Source organism: Marmota monax, unplaced genomic scaffold (assembly GCF_021218885.2).
Source record: "Marmota monax isolate L192 unplaced genomic scaffold, Marmota_monax_Labrador192_F-V1.1 WCK01_AAM20220418_F8-fsc00014, whole genome shotgun sequence".
NCBI lineage: Eukaryota > Metazoa > Chordata > Mammalia > Rodentia > Sciuridae > Marmota > Marmota monax.
This window is the reverse complement of record NW_026695222.1, coordinates 18,342,537-18,360,289: the sequence shown is the minus strand read 5'-3', so window position 1 is coordinate 18,360,289 and position 17,753 is coordinate 18,342,537. Positions and strand designations below refer to the sequence as shown.

The window sequence follows — 17,753 nt, the reverse complement described above, 5'->3', positions numbered from 1 at the left end:
CCAAGTAAAGAAAAGTATTTTCAGTAAGAGGAAACAATGTACTGGGCTGAATGCTACTGGGGAAAGTTAAGGTAAGGGCAGGGAATATACTATAGAACACGGCAACAAGGCAGGCATCGCAACTCTGACAAGGGCAGGTTCAACGGAGTGGAATCGGGGGAAAATGGGAGGGCAGGACGTGGGGACAGCAGAAGCAATCCAGTCAGGGGGTCATGCTGAAAAGAGCAAAGAAATGAGGCAGTAACTAGAGAAAGATATGGGATCAAGAAAACAACTTTCCCATGTCAGGGCTGGGATTGTGGCTCAGCGTGAGAGCGCTCGCCTAGCACATGGGAGGCCCTGGGTTTGATCCTCAGCACCACATAAAAATAAATAAATAAAATAAAGATATTAAAAAACAAAAAACAAAAAAACTTTCCCATGCGGAAAAATACAAAATGTTATGGGGCTGAGGCTCTAGCTTGGTGGTAGAATGCATATTTAGCAAACTGAAAGCCTGGGGTTCAGTTCAATCCCTAGTGCGCCCACACACAAACGGCTTTATGTTATTCAGAATGATCCTGTTGGGCATGAAGAAGAAAAAGGGAACATGGGTGGCGCAATGTCCCTGAGTGAGTAAGGAGGAGCAAGTCTAACACACATGGGGAGCGGCAGGTTTGGAAAACAGATGTTAATCCAGAGAAATAAGAGGAAGTTGGCCTAGATGTATAATTTACTTTTCCCAGCTATGTTCAGCTGCACAGGTGTAGGAATGGAGCAGATAAAGAGCTGGATTTAAGGATGTGACTGCCAGTGGGTAAGGGAAGGGGAAAATGAGGAGCTATTGTTTTAATGAGTATAGAATTTCAGTTTCATAAGATGAAAATATTTCTGGAAACTGGTGGCACAGAAATGTAAAAGTACGTAACTCTACTAAACTATATTCTTTTACATGAATTTTTATCATAATTAAAAATCCTAACAGGCTAAGGGTGCTGTCACCCCAGGGACTCAGGAGGCTGCAAGTTTGAGGCCAATCTTAGCAAAATAATGAGATCTGTCAATATATAAGGGTGCTGGGCAAGGTGGCATCAAAAGCTCAGGAGGCCGAGGCAGAAGGATCACAAGTTCAAAGCCAGCCTTAGCAACTTAGTGAGGCGCTAGGCAACTTAGTGAGACCTTGTCTCAAAATAAAATATAAAACAGGGACAGAGATTTGACTCAGTGGTTGAGTACCCCAGGTTCAATCCCTGACATCAAAATAAATAAATAAAAATTTTAAAAAGTTAAAATAAAAATTAAATGAAAAAGGCCAGGAATGGAACTCAGTGGTAGAGTGTCCTTGGGTTCAATCCCTGGTAGAGGAAAAAAATAAATAAATATTTAAAAAACCAAAATAGGCTAACAGTGCAACTCCATGATAGAGGACTTGCCTCACATGCAGGGTGTGACTCCAGTACTGGGACAAAAAGAATGAGGTGGGCCATGGAATAATAATTCTTTAAAAGTTGGAGTTAACCAGTTTAGGGGATTTTACAGTGAAGGAGGAAAGAACAACAGATGCTGAAGGTGTATGTGAGAGAGGACAAAGACTCTAAGCTGAGTACAGACAATGAGGACTCAAAGGCTAGAAGGAGTTGCAGGATCAACAGACCATGTGTCCTCCCAGCAAGGCTGAGGTGTTGGAGCTGGGAAGCAGAACGAGGGAGTGCAAATGCTTCTCAAGTGACTCCAAAGGCCTCTGTGCTATGCTATGTGCTCTAAGCACATCTGGCCTTGAGGGTTTTCCATACTCTGTTCCATTTGCGTGGTGGAACTTTCTTCCCTCAGACAGCACCTCCGTTTGGTACCTTATTTAGAGTGCCCACAGGTGTGGCATGCCAGCACTTCTGCAATAATTCTTGGAATCAGTACTGACTATTTCAAGAGCTTCTTTGTTCAGCATGTGAGCTGTTCACAAATCCCAAGGTAGCAGAGCACCCAGTATCACATGAAAAGTGACATACACATGTCCTAGGGTTTGATGCTCTGTAGAGGGACTACACATAGGTTCCTCTTCTCTCCTCTTTCATCCACACTCCACTTTCTCACCTGTTATTTTTTCCAATAGAGAAACATCCTGCACTTCCTGAGGCAAAGAAGCAATTTTCTGTCGAACAGTAGCATCCCCTGATGCAGCATTTTCCAGATCCTGCAAAGCTTTGATCAGTTCCTCAGTCTATAAAATAAAAATAGAAACAACACTATAGTGTACAGACATATGAATTTTAAAGAAAATTAGCTGGAGTTAAATTAGGTGAAGGCAAATTTTAAAAATAGTCATTTCTGGTCTTTTGAAAACGTAAGTCTTAGTTCCAGAGCTTATACAGAAGTCAATGACAGTCTAAAAGAATGTACAAAATTAATTTTTCTAGTTCTCTAGTAGGACACAAATGAAATGTTGCAAAACTCTTGAAGGTATATATATATCAACTGTTCAACAATTGTGCATTGACTAATCAAATTGAGTTTGCTTTACAAAATGATCATCACTCCCCAAATTAAAAGAGTCAAACTCACTAACTATAAACAACGGTGAGAGGCAAAAAGAAAAGCAAACCAATATGTATTCTGTGTGTATTAAAAGGAGTTTATTAAATTGTCAGAAAAGAGAATACTGACAGGTAAGCCAGTCCATAATGACCTAAGAGTAGCTTACTCTGCACAGAGTGCTAAATGACCACAAAGCTGATAATTCAGGTTGCTCTCTTTAAAGTTTTTGGATGCAAAGGTATGTCACCTAATGCCATTTCATTTAATCATTTTAACAAGACACAAGCCCATTTACATAAGCTTTGAATTCACCTACGTGTAATAAAAGCTGATTTAGACAAAATAAGAGGGGCATGGGCAAGACAGACCTGGATTCAAATTAAGACACTGGGCAAGTTACTAAAAATCGGTCATTTTGAGTCTCATTCTCAAGGGCTATAAAATAGATGAAATAAACCAACCAAAGAATTCATAAGCTGACTTGTTTTATGAAAGCCCAAATAATGCAAACACATGGTTAAAGGCAAACTCCCTGTTTTAACATTTAAATTGGCTATAGTATAAAAGTTTACTCTCAGCACACAGACTGTTCTAGATATCAACAAGCTGTTTACTTGCAAAACACCACAACAGAAGACTGGAGACGTGCCACAGCGGACTTTGGAATGTCTTTTAAACATATTATCTACCCCTTTCGCAACAATCTACTTTTTAATAATATTTTTAAATTCTAGGAGTAAAATATCACATCCAAATACTTTAAAAAACATAAACTCGGGTCAAGAGTCACAGCAGGCTTCTCTGGATGAGATCTTGTATTAGATGCCCAGAACTGCCCTCTGGTGATTCCATATGATTGGCCACCAGTGCCACCTTGTGGCCATAATCTTTAACTAGAGGTCACTTTAAGCCACTGAACCCTATTTTGGGGGAGTCAAACATACCAAGAGGGGTCCTGCAGAAGGATCTTGGGGAGAGTAGCTTCCAGGGTAATCATCATCCTCCTCCTCCTGTATCTGCTGAAAAGTCCGCTTTAGAGATTTCTTTTCTTCTGCTGCTGGAGGAAATCAAAAGGTGACAAATTTGAGTTGCATATCCTGTTCTGGGCAAGGGTCAAATGCTACGCACAATGGGCCACATGTAAAAATAGGGCAGAAGGGGCATTTGTTTTCAGATGCCTCTTTATGTCAATTATTCTTAATTGACTGTGCCTCCTTATACTACTGAGAAGAGTCAAAAAGATCTGTCATCTCATTTTGACTGTTTGAAAAAAACACTATCAAAAACAAGCATCTAAAAATAAATCAAAATTATAGTATTAATTAAAACTTCATATCTTAAGAAAAAAGTTAAAATGGTAAGAAACCCATCTGACAAAATAATAAAGTACACCAATGTGTGGAAGGGATTATAGATAACTTACTGCATATAAAATGAGGTATTTCATCCTTTTCAGGATCATTTCAGAAAATAGGAGAAATTCAACAAAAAAACTGTGTCAAAAATTCTAAACACAAATACCCTTTAAGTCATCCCTTTAAAATGAACAAACCTAATTTTACCTTAAAATTTTAAAAAAAATAACATCATCATCATTCTGAGAAATATGATTGATACTAATGGGAGAACTTACTGAAGTTACCATTTTTAGATTAACCACTTTTGAGGCTGACAGGTAATATTTTTTATTCTGTACTGTTTGCTTTTACATTATTATGATAGATGCATTAATTCTAAAATTGTTCCTATTGCATCAAACTGGACAATATAAAATAAATGACAAACAACTGCGGGAAATAAAACTAAATGACAAATTCTGGTTTAGAAAGTAAAGAAATATTGGACACCTAATATGTCTAAGACATTACAACAACTTCTTTACATTTACTCATTCCAGTAACTCTGAGATGCCATGTCTCCACTTTAACGGTGAGAAAACAAAGGCTCAAGGAGATTCAAAAACTCATCTAAAGGCATGACTCTGAAACCTAAGCTTTTTCTGCACTTAGAATTACTAAGCACAAAACAAGTACCCTCTCATCTGTCAAAAAAAGGAGACATGGGGCACCTGCCTCAGAACTCTGAGTTACACACAGAATGAACACACACTTTTTGATTAAACCACTTCTGGGACCAAGCAAGTAGCTCCTGTTTTCTACCTTACACATTATCTCACCTAACTATGTTTGAAGTGAAAGTCAAGTCAATATCACAAATTGTATTTTTTAATATTCTGTTTTTTTCTACCAAAGGAAGAAGTAGTAGAAGTAAAAGAAGAAACAGCAACATTTGTGATATAGGCAGTCCCCCAACAAGAGCTCACAGTTCAGTACTGGTAGTGCTGCCTCCTTGTTTTGGGATAAAACCCATATGACAGTTCATAAAAATGAATCATCCAAACAGGGAATTGGCTACCGAGATGAAAGTGCAGCAAAGAAACTAAACCAAAGCTAAAGCCAAACGGCAGGTAAACAGAGCTCAGAAGAAAAGGCTAGCCGCGGGACACCGCCACCACCAAGACACAAGACCGCAGCCAGAGGAACTGATAAGGTCACAGAATCAACGCAAATGAAGAACGGGGTGGCAGCAGAAGGCTGGCAATGTCCTTGAAGTGATGCTGACAAAAACATCACACAAGAGGAACTCTCAAAGAGATTTCAGCACACTGAATGCACAAAGGACAAAATGCTGAACTATTCTCCAAGGCCTAGGAAAGATGCCCGCTCTGTCCAAACTAGACTGGAAGGTAGACACTGATCAAACTACCCTTGCTAACTTTATTACAGAGAAAACATTTTTACTCTCAATGTTTCTGATTTTTAAAATTTTTTTATTAGTTGCTCAAAACATTACAATGATCTTGACATATCATACATTTGATTCAAATGGGTCAATGTTTCTAATTTTTGAGTTAAGAAATACTAAGTAACTACTATTTTACCTTTTTGTTTTATCTATAGTAAGTTTTCAACGCTTTGACCACCTCCTCCTCAAAAAAAAAAAAAAAAAAGCATTATCTCACTGACTAGTAAGTTCACCCTGTATACTTCAGCTTGCATGGTCATTTCAGTCTTGCACTATCATGCAAAACAAGGACTGCTGTATTTTTTAAATGGAAATCTATCAGGATATCATTTAATATGAAACATCTGACAGAACTTCTCACACACTGCTTAATTAATGTATGGTACAGACATACAGATATTTAGCCTCTATAGCCTCAAAGTGGCCATGTGTAAGGGGTAGTATATATGGTTTTGTTTGCTTCTAAGAGTCCTCAATAAATAACTGTTAAAACACTAATCTCCAAACTCTTATACAGATTCTATCATATATTCACTACCCTCAGGACACTCTGAATCACTCAATTTTGGCAATGAAAGGCATTAAATTGGCCTTTGCTTTCCCACACTTCATTTTCTTGAGAATATCCAGCCCCACAGGTTGTGGTTTGTGCTAAGTCAGGGGGCTTGTTAGCCTAAGTCTGGGTCCACAAGCCAAAGCCTTCTGCCTCCACACTCTAGCAGTACAAGACTTTTATCAGTTTCCACTGATAAAAATAATTTCAAGGTCATTTCTGCCATCAAGAGGGAAGAGGGTATAGAGGAGATGCTAACTATCACCAGCCTACTTTTCCAGTGTACTTTTATTTTCAGCTGGAGAATCAACTGGTACTGCAAACCTAAGATTTCTAGAAATGAATTATCCATCCTTTCCCCCTCTGACTCCTATCCCCTAAGGTACCTATTTCCATCATGAAGACTTCCATTGGGCCCATCTTCCAAGTACAAAACCTTGAAGACCATCAGAACCTATCCCAAAGTCCTGACTTCTGTAAGATTTCACACCCCTGCGGGATGTCTGGCAAAACTCTCACCCCTTTCCAGGCCCAGCCTCTCATTAGCAATCCTCCCTTCATCACACCTTGTTGAAACCACTGTTCCACCTGGTCTCCCTGCCATCAGTTGCTCCGTTTCCAACTTAGACTGTATTGTTAAATTGCTCTTCCCCTCACCCTATCTTGTCTCTATGCAAAGATCTTGAATGGCTGCTAGTGATTCACACTGTCCTTCTAAGCTCAAACCCATTGTGGCTAATGGCAGCAGCATCGTGAGCACTCCCTCCAACTCCCACTGCACTTGGGCCTCTCTTTAAAAGCACTTGGCATTGCTGTTTTATGACTGCTGGCAAGCCTTCCTCCCTGAGAAGAACACTAAGTGTCTTATTCCTCCACCTCCTATAAAAGGGGTGACAGACCAGAGTGTATACCCTCATGAAGGGAGGAGTCTCAGAGCTTGGAAAGTGCTGGTGCTATGCCAGAAATGATTATTAAAGCTAAAAAGTTAGCAGTTATGATGCCCAGAATTCTCAATTGAGCCAGACAGTCATTAATAATAACCCAGGAAATCTGCCCGTTGCATTCCTACATCAGAAGTTAAGATAAGCCTTCAACAATCAATCTAGCTTCTGACCATGGTATTTATTTACATTCCCTTTTTTACTCAACCGCTCCGCACAGGCAGGATGGCACTACGGGAGGCTAATGTCCTTCTGTCCCATTCTGTGCACCTTCTCTTCTATCCTCGGACCCATCTTTATGTCTCCAGGAAGCCTTGTATTTGACTAACCCTCAAGTAATCCTGGTTACCTAAGGGGACAGTGCGTCTCTGAGAGGCCTTACTGGTAGAATTTCAGATACTATGGCAGACTGTGAAACTAACCTTAAGGCAAAAAAGCTGGCCTGAAGGCTCCCAAACCACCTTATAAACACAGCTCCCTACCTGCAAAGCTGGATTTTCTGAAGGATACACCTGAAATTTTCTGCAATTAAAACACACACATGGGGCTGGGGATGTGGCTCAAGTGGGAGCGCGCTCGCCTGGCATATGTGCGGCCCGGGTTCGATCCTCAGCACCACATACAAACAAAGATGTTGTGTCTGCTAAAAACTACAATGAATAAATAAATATTTTTAAAAATTCTCTCTCTCTCTCTCTCTCTCTTAAAAAAAAGCACACACACACACACACACACTCACACACACCTTCAGTTTTACATTACTTTTATTTGTTTTTGTTTGAGACCAAATTTCACTATGTTGCCCAGGATGGTCTCTAACTCTTGTTGACTTCAGCATCCCTCTCTCCTCAACCTCCCACGTAGCGGGAACTACCCATACTCAACACGTCACCAAGCTTTACATTACTTTTAGAAAAGAAACAGGAAATACTGTTGGCAACAGCTGCTTCATTCTGTCTCCTCCTTGAAAAATAAAGGAAATTTTTTAAAAAGCACATTAGACATTACTCGTGGGAAAGAAACTGAAAGAAATAAAGGGTTAACCCTGGAGGTATGGTTTTAAAAAGCACTCGCCCCTCATCTCACTGAACAGAGCAGCCAAGACTGGTCTGGAACCCAGACAAGCCCAGAGCTCTGCTCTTAATGTATGCCCTTGAGCCTTGCACAAAATCCAAGGGACTGAAAATACCGTAAGTCTCCTTCTACTTGAGCTACTGGCTCATATACAGGTGCTCAGAATATTAACTATTAGAATGAGAGGGACAAATAAAAGTCATTTTCATTGCTCCACTGATAGTATCTTACCTGTATTAACTCATCCTCACCACAACCCTATGAAGTGTAACTAATAACAACCATCCTCGATAGTGGGGAACTGAGGCTCAGAGGTCAAATGCTAAGCTCAAGGTCACAAGGCTTTAGCAGTGAGAACTGAGATTCGTAACTCTGTAAGTCTGAATACCTAAACTGCACTAATGTCCAGGCAAGTTGGGTAACCTCCTCATGAACTCATGTCACAACTCAAGTGTACTAGATCCTTGGGCTTTCAGGGGGAGAAAAAAAAAAAACCATTATGAAGTAGGTCAGCCTTAAGATCATACAGATCTGGGTTTAAAGCTGCCACTTCTTACCTATATCCCCTTTAACAAAATTGCCATGTATTTTTGAGCTTTAGTATCCTCACCTGAAATATGAAAATAACACCAAATTCATGAAGTAGTTTTAAAGATGAAAATAACAAGGCAGGCAGAAGATAAACTAGTACATTTCAGCTACCTGATAAATGCTCATTCTTTTTGTCTACCTTCCCTTTTTAAATTCTTCCACATTTGCATGACACTATGTGATTCAAGTACATAATAAAGTTCTGTCTAGTCAAACAACAACTTGAGTATTCCCAAGAACAGAGGCAACTTTAGAACACCTGGGCTTTGCACCTGTTGAGACAGTTATATAAATTCAATCTACAGCTTTAAAACAGAATTCCTAAGCTCATGCATGCTCCTTTGCAGTAAGAACTCAAAGTTCCACAGGAAATTTATTATTTCAAAAACTCTATAACGTTGTCTCAAGACAAAGAAGTACCCATGAATAAAAGCCAGAATATAAAAGAACTATTCAAATTTGGAAATGAAAACTTCTGGAGAACTTATCAATATTTTGAAAGAGTTGTTGTAAAACCTTCTGATAACTCAGGTCCAGAGGACGACAGCAAGTTGGCTGAGACCAACACACACTGAAACCTCTGCAACTTGCTTTTTTTTCTTTAAAAAACAGGAAAAGAGAAATTATCTTTAGATTGGCATTATCTTTCACATGGTTACTGCCTTTGTTATTTATTGTTAATGTCTGTCTAGACTAAACAACAACAACAACAACAAAAAAAATCAGAAACCCAACGGAGCGATTTTCCATACCACCACTGCCACACATCCCCCCTATTTGTTTGACTGCTCCCTGTTTCCCACTCCTCTCCTGTTCCTTCCTATGGCACTTAGCTTAGCCATTCACCCAAAGCACATGTCCAAATGCTTGAACTGAAATTCGACATGGCTTCAAGCATTCTTTTTCCAGAGCCCTCCTGCTTACCTAAAAGTGCTTTAAAAAACCAGCACTGTTTACCAAATGAATTGAAAGGCAGATTATAGAAAATAATGCTGGATAATTCCCCAAAGCTGTACAAAATAAATACCTCCAAAGGACACAATACCAACACTACCAGAATCCAAAGCAGCAAACATCCCACTTTTCAGCAACTCCCACCAGAATGACCCTAGAATTATTTCCTAACAACTCCAAGTAAAACAACAATAACTTGTAGCCTGAAAACATGTATGTCATCTTAGAAAGCCTCTAACCTTTAGTTTCACAGGAAAGTTAGAAATTACTGTAAAATGCATATCATTTTAGACCTGGAAGAGATCATAAAGGGTACATAGTTAAGGGTTGTTGAATGAATGATACTGTCACGCATGCTAATTCCAGCAGGTTCTATAGCAGAGCATGTATATGGTAGCAGAGAATAAGGAAGGAATGGTTACATGTGCCCAGACAAGCAAGGAAGCCATCAGAGTGAGAGAAGCACTCGGAGAACACATTCACACAGTAAAAGGGGCAAAAGGACATCTCAGGCAGAGGTAAACTGCAGATGCAGAAGAAGAGGTGAGTGCCAGCAGAGAATCCAGAGGGGAAACTTGTAATTCAGAATAGGCAAAGAATAGGGCATATATGAGAGAATGGAAAGGGAATGATCCAGAAAAGTGGGCTACTTCAGATTAGAAAGGTCCTCAAAACTATTAGACCTTGGACTTGATCCTCCAGGCAGTGAGTACATATGCAAAATCAGATCTGAAGCTGAGAAACATGTTATGCCAACTACAATTAAACTGTAACTTAACCAGAAGACAAATTATCCAATAACATTTGATCTGTTTATAACATGTGCCCTTTTGAAGAACTTGGTAAAATTCTCTTATTCTCTTCTCTCTCTCTCTCTCTCTCTCTCTCTCTCTCACACACACACACACACACACACACACACACACACACACACACACACACGTACTTACTTCCTAAGGATATCCTGGGCTCAATAAAAACAAAACATCATTTTAGACAACAAGCAAACAATCTTAAAGTACATTCCAAACCCACATTTATATTTAATAGGAACCAAGTTCTCAGAGGGCTTAGGGACTTATCCAAGATCCTGTAATAGTTAACAGCGAGGCTAGAACAAAATCTTAGTATAAGGTACTTCCTAGTTAACCACAACTCTGTTGCTCCTTACGCTTGTGCAAGGAAAGTCTCTGAAAGACAGGAGAGAGCCAAGGAGAACACATAGCAGAAGTTAGGGAGGGAGAGAATCAACAGCATGAATACTAGAACCAGGCTTGCACACTGCGAGCACTACGTAAATTCTCACCATCATTCATGATCATCTCTCTCTGAAGAATCATAAAATTGCTCGTGGTTCACAGCAACCCCCATTGCAGCTTTTCATATTTGATTCGAAAGTAGGCAAAGACCAAGAGCTGTAAACATGTGGTGATGTTTCTACCTTTGGGGGGAGGGCTCTTGGAGTCCTCCATAGACAGCTTCAGCTGCTGTATGAACTCGCCGCCATACACACTTCGTTCTTGCCAGATGTTCAGCAATCTTTCTAAAGGTTTTTTACAGCCTTCATCTGCCTCTCTGCCCAGAAAAGATGAAAAGATATATATAAGCTTAAATTTTTTTGCTTTTAATTAGGACAGATCTACTTTAAAAAAATCAACAACTGACTAAATGATTTACATAATTAAAAACAGAAGGAAAAGTAAAGTACATATTGTATTACTTGGATACCCAAAACTTGACCAGAAACTACATTCTTCCTGTGGTGGATGGGAAAGAGAGAGCAATCATATGACAGAAGAAATCTTTATTCTCCTTTGAAAGATGGGGCAAATGGCGGCGGGGTGGGGGGGAATCCAATGGCCAATTTTTATAGACAAAATATTATCAAAAATTGATCATATCAATTCTACAGTTTGCTTTTTAAAAGAAAACGTTAACTGGAATGTAGTGGGAGACATTCTACTAGAAATTAAAATTGGCCAAAACTTTTAAGAATTAAAAAAAAAGAAAGATTAACAAAAACAAATGTTTACATTGAAAAATTTACCACACCAACACACCAAACCTCTGCATGTATAAATTCAATTTGTACATACATATGCCAAGACTGACCTCAACTTTTAACTACTTCCTAATTATTTAACACTGGGCTAAGTCTGTGTTTCAAGCTCACACACAGGTGTCTCACTGATAATCTTAGAACACACTGAGAATAGGGAGGTCCTTAGTAAGTTATACCTGAAAGAAATTAGGAAATATGTTACACTCTTGATGTAGAACACAGCTGGCACTCTAAATCTGGCACCCACCATAAAAATGTCAACAAGCAGAAGAGTAAGAAAAGACTTCTTGAAAGGGAACAGAATTCCCTCATGTGCACTGGTTCTTGTCAATGGTTCTGTCTAGTGAGACTGTGTGGATGTCAATGATCTTGGACTGAGTAACTTTAACCAAGAAGGGACACCACAACATCTTAGGACCTAAGTCCATACCCTTAATGGGAACATCAAGAAGAAACCATACCAAGTTCAGTGCTGGCAGCACTTGTGTAAAGCTCATGCTAACATTCAAAGTGAGGTGAGGTTTCAGCCTGGCCTGATCAGCCTGTGTCACTTATGAATTATTAGGGGCAGATTTCATTGAACTGGGATTAAAAGTGTAAACTAAAATATATACAAATTAATCCTTTTTTATTGAATGTTTTCTTTCAAGATAGGGACCAGGGTTAAGAAAAAACTGCTACATTTATAGAGCTCAAAGATATGACCTACTTATCTGATATTTGTGATTAAACACTTTCTTATGTCACCTTTGAAATGTATCTAGAAATGAGTTCTCACCTTCCTCTGCTATGGACCTACCCAGCCACAGTCACCACCTGACTGGATTACTACCATGGCCTCACTCCTGGTTTTGCTGCTTCCTCCCTGTCCTCCTCCAATCTTCCTGCAAGTTATAATAATGTAACTCTAGCTGCTTATTAAGGCAGACCGTGTTTCTTTCTATTCTCCCTCATTATTAAGTGAAAGTCCTTATAAAGCCTTCAAGGCCTTTTCAGCCCAGCCCACTGGTTCTGGGGCTTCATCTCCTACCCACACCATCCTTCCAGTGAGTCCCTCCCTAACCTCCACAATGACGCCCCTGCCCCTCTTAATTTTTCTCAGTACAACTTTTCTTCTCATATGCTATAATTTGTTTACTCTTTCCGTTTGAAAGTAATTTCCACAAAGGCAGGTGTTGATCTCCCCCATCACCACTAGATGCCCTAAAATAAGCACAATAATTATTTGTTGAATTGTAATCTTTTTTTGAAAGAAACTTATGTAATCATACTTCGCTTCCAACAATCATCTTTCTACAACATGGTCAATTTGCATCAGAAATCAAATAAGCACTCACTAGCTCAACCAATGAAAGTTTACTACATATTATGCTTGAAATAAAGCCTTAGATCTTGACCTCCAGGGCCTGATCCAGCAGCACCCCAGATCCTTTGCCTCATCTTTCCATGCCCTATCTGGGGCTTCACATTCTAGCGGCCCTCAGCTAAACATATTTTCTACCCAGAACTTGTTCCTTCTCATGCACGGAGCTTTGCTCATGCTATTGCCTCTCCTTTGCATGGAACTCCCAAAATGGAATAAGGAAAAAGAAAGCAGAGGTTGAGAAATTCAGTTAGCTGAAGTATATAAGGCAGGTTGGAAACAGCAGAAGAATCTGGAAGACAAGAGTGGAATTAGAGAGGGCTCAAATGCCATATTAAGCATGTGGCCTAGCAGAAATGTGAAGTCCTGGGCTGGGGTTGTAGCTCAGTGGTAGAACGCTTGCCTCACATGTGGAAGGCACTGGGTTTGATCCTCAGCACCACATAAAAATAAAATAAAGGCAAATCTATAACTAAAAAAAATTTTTAAAGTTGGGGGGGTGGGGATGTGAAGTCCCTGATGTTATCATATGTACAAGTTTATATATATCTCATAGCACCGAACCAAAACTTAAGTGGTTGGTACTTTTACCATAAAAAAAAAAAAAAATCTGTTCTCTATAAATTCTCTGTATACTTCAGAGAGATACTAATCATGAGAACAAATACTTGAGAACTGAGTTAAGGGGGCATAATACCTACTTGCCCCACCATAAACCATTCCTGGGAATAGTTAGGACAAGACTGGTTTTGAGTACAGTTTCTGCCATATTACTTAACAATGGAACGATGGAAACCAATTTTCATTTTCCTCCTCCTCCTCCTTCTTCTTTTTTTTTTTTTGGTACCAGGGATTGAATACAGGGATGCTTAACCACTGAGCCTCATCCTCAATCCGGTTTTGGTTTTTTTTGTTGTTGTTTTTTTTTAATTTTGAGACAGGGTCTCGCTATGTTACTTAAGGCCTTGTAAAGTTGCTGAGGCTGGCTTTGAACTTAAGATCCTCCTGCCTCAACCCCCGGAGCTGCTGGGATTACAGGCATGCACTTACCGCACCCCACCACAAAATATTTTCCAAGGGCTTTCATTATTAAAGGCTAACGTTAAAAAGGAGGTCCAAACTTAGTGAATTTAACTAGCCAGAATAGGCTATTTCCTTGAGCAGTATAGCAAAGCAAGATTTTTATTAGATAGGTTTCAAAGTTATAGGTAAAAAAGCAAAAAAAAAAAAAAAATTTTTTTCACTGATGAGGTTTTGCAATAAGTAACTACAGTGAACTGAAGTCACTTTTGCATCTGGAATCAGACACAACTAAAGCAACAAAATAACTTTACAAAATAAGGGACATTCTTTTTTTTAAATTTTTTTTAGTTGTAGACACACTCAATACCTTTATTTATTCATTTATTTATTTAATTAATGTGGCGCTAAGAATCGAACTCAGTGCCTCACATGTGCTAGGCAAGCGCTCTACCGCTGAGCCACAATCTCAGCCCCAAGGGGCATTATCTTTATAGGTTGCACCAACTTCATTCTAAATTGAGAAATCTTTAAGTAAAAAAAAGACTAAAAAAACCTTTGCCATGAATCTATGAATGAACTGAAAGATGACAAATAATAACCTATATACTTCGTATGTCTCTCTCTCTCTCTCTTTTTTATTTTTGGTACTGGGGATTGAACTCAGGGGCACTCAACCACTGAGCCACATCCCCAGCCCTATTTTGTATTTTATTTAGAAACAGGGGCTCACTGAGTTGCTTAGTGCCTCACCGTTGCTGGGACTGGCTTTGAATTCACAATCTTACTGCCTCAACCTCCCAAGACACTGGGATTATAGGTGTGTGCTACTGCACCTGCTCATATGTCTCATCAATTTTTTTATGTTGAACACTTCATGTATATTTTAATTCTAACTAATTATAAAATCAATCAATGCTCACTTTTTTTCTATACAGAAGGCAAAATTGACCATAAAAGTAAACAATGTGGCTGGGCGTGGTGGCACATACCTGTAATCCCAGCGGCTCAGGAGGCTGAGGCACAAGGATCACGAGTTCAAAGCCAGCCTCAGGAATTTAGCAAGGCCCTAAGCAACTCAGCAAGATCCCACTTCTAAATAATATACAAAAAAAAAAGGGATGGGGATGTGCCTCAGTGGTTAAGTGCTCCTGGGTTCAATCCCTGGTACCAAAACAATAACAATAACAACAAAAAGTAAACAATGTGGGCTGGGTTAGTAGCTCAGTGGTTGAGCACCTGCCTCACACACGTGAGGCACTGAGTTCGATCCTCAGCACCACACAAAAAAATAGTTATTGTGGCCATCTACAACTAAAAAAATGTTTTAAAAAAACAGTAAACAATGTGTATATACCTGCCCGCTCCCAGCCCTCAACAAAATTGCAGCTTGGAAGTGTCAGCTGGACACCTGAGGCCTTTAGGGGCTTTTCTTCCTGCAGTTCCTGCATAAAAGTACCATAATTGTGTGCCTGTTTTTCCCAGGTTCAGCAGGCCTGTAGTAGGCCTATGAGGGGCACGAATTCTAACTCAGCATGCTCAGCATTTCTGACAGCACCCCAGGAAAGATGGAGCAGAAACGCTCCTTCACAATTGTTCAGAAAGAGGTCACAGAATGATGAAACCCGCTACCCTCAGAGAGGCCTGCTGACAAGTTGGGCCTTGGGATTTCAGGAGTGTTCCCAGTATTTCCTAACTGATCAGTGTGGTTTAATGTGTCTAAACTAATCATAAAAACAATATGGTTCCAAAGAAACAACTGTTTTCTTTCTAGGAGCCTGGAATGATGGCAGAGGGTGCTCTACATGACTGAGCCCAGGGAAAGGTCTGGGTGCTGAATCTCCAATGAGCTTCCAGGTTAGACTGCACTACACACATGCTATCCCAATTTAATCCTGGAGAAATTAATTAAGCCTGTATGACTCCACTGGGAGAGGACCCTTGGAAGTTTATTCCTGGAGTCTTGTAGTCTTTACTGCATGTACCTTTTCCCTTTGCTGATTTTGCTTTGTCTCCTTTAGCTGTAATAAATCACAGCTGTGAGTACTCCCAGGGAGTCATCAAACCTGGGTGTGGTCTTAGAGACCCATAAACAAGTACAATAAATAAATATCATGTGTATGTATGGGGATAACTTCCAAATTCATGTCTCTACTGAGTTTCAGCCTATTTTGCCCATCTGCCTCCCCAGCCTCACCCCTTGGACTCTCTATCAGCCATCTCAAAGTTAACATGGCCAAACCAATTTCTTTCCCTCTATCAAATATTTTCCCCAGTCTTCAGCTCAGTAAAAAGTACCTTCACCAGGGCTGGGATTGTGGCTCAGCGGTAGAGCACTCGCCTAGCTCGGGCGAGACCTGGGTTCAATCCTCAGCACCACATAAAAAATAAAGGCACTGTGTTGTGTCCATCTACACCTAAAAGATAAATATTTAAAAAAAAGTACCTTCACCTATCCACTTATATCAAAAACCTAGAGATCATCTGGGATTTCTCTTTTCCCTAGCAACTAGCTCCCACTCAACTCTTACACATCCTATTAGTTTTACCCCTGCAGGGCTGAGGTTGTAGCTCAATGGTGGAGCACTTGCCTTGCATGAATGACGTACAGGGTTTGATCCTCAGCACCACATAAACATAAATAAATAAATAAATAAAGGTATTATGTCCATCTACAACCAAAAAAATAAAAATAAATTTTAAAAAGTCCACCCACAAAGTAATCAATCACTCAATAGAAGCTATCTTCTCACTGCTTTAATCCAAGTTAATGTCACCATAGCCTGTACTACAGCAATAGCCTTCTAACTCCAGGTCTCTGCCTCCTTGGTCTCTGTGGGCCATTCTCCACGCCACACCATTTTTAAAGAAGAATTTTTTTTGAAAAATGATTTAACTTAATTTCTTTTTAAAAAATTTTAGTTTTTGTTCTTTCTAATTATATATAACAGTAGAGTATAATTTGACTTATTTATACAAACATGGAATACCTCTTATTCTAATTAGGATCCCAGTCTGTGGTTGTACACAATGTAGAGATTCACTGAGGTATATTCATATATGTGCACAGGAAAGTTATATAAGAATCAATCTTTCTTATACCTGCCCCCCACTTCATTCTCCTTTGTCTAATCTACTGAACTTCTTCACCCCCACTTGCTGTATGTTAACAACCACCTATTAGAGAGAACACTCGACCATGGTTTATTTCACTTAGCATAATACTCTCCAAATGTCATAAAGTCATTCTTTTTTATGGTTGAGTAATATTCCATTGTGTATATATACCACATTTTCTTCATCCATTTATCTGTTGTAGGACACCTAGGTTGGTTCCATAGCTTAGCTATTGTGAAAGACCTTTCTTAAAATGTAGGTTTGAATATATCATTTCCCCTCTTAAAATCTTAATTGACATCTTATAGAATACAATCCTCTCCCAAGGCTTACATGACTATTACCTGTCCACCTCTCTAATGTCATTTGGGTTTTAATTCTCCCTTTACTCACTATGTTCGAAGCACAGTGCTTTCGTTCTGTTTCTCTTGATGATATCTATCTTAGGTTCTTTTTAATAGCTGTTCCTATTTTGCATGATTGCTTCAAATGTCATTTCCTTTCTAAATGTGGCTTTCCTTAATCACACTGCCAAAAAGAGGTCCCACTCTAGAGCACTACCTATTTGGCTCTGTTCATATTATCACTCCCTGAAAGTGTCATGTTCGTTCCATCCTCCTTGCCTGCCTTAGTCCTGCTGCTCCCATGGTGTCTGGATCTGTATTTGGCACACAAGAAGACACTCAAATGCATGTTGAATAAAAAACGGTCTGTACAATTCCAAACTGAGAAGAAAACAAGACACTTGTGTAGATAATAAGT

At 39.4% G+C, this 17,753-nt stretch overlaps 1 protein-coding gene across 2 annotated transcripts in view; it reads right to left on the bottom strand.

Annotated features, from left to right (window-relative positions):
• Rprd1b (regulation of nuclear pre-mRNA domain containing 1B) overlaps positions 1-17,753 on the bottom strand; it is a 50,449-nt gene that overhangs the window by 24,043 nt on the left and 8,653 nt on the right. Inside the window, exons 3-5 of one of the 2 annotated variants that reach the window (XM_046433055.2) lie at positions 10,871-11,004; positions 3,456-3,568; positions 2,071-2,197 (exon numbers count right to left, since the gene is read on the bottom strand). In XM_046433055.2, the coding sequence (XP_046289011.1) occupies positions 2,071-2,197; positions 3,456-3,568; positions 10,871-11,004 (374 nt within the window). The remainder of the gene's footprint in view (positions 1-2,070; positions 2,198-3,455; positions 3,569-10,870; positions 11,005-17,753) is intronic. The other variant, XM_046433056.2, reaches the window with a different exon arrangement.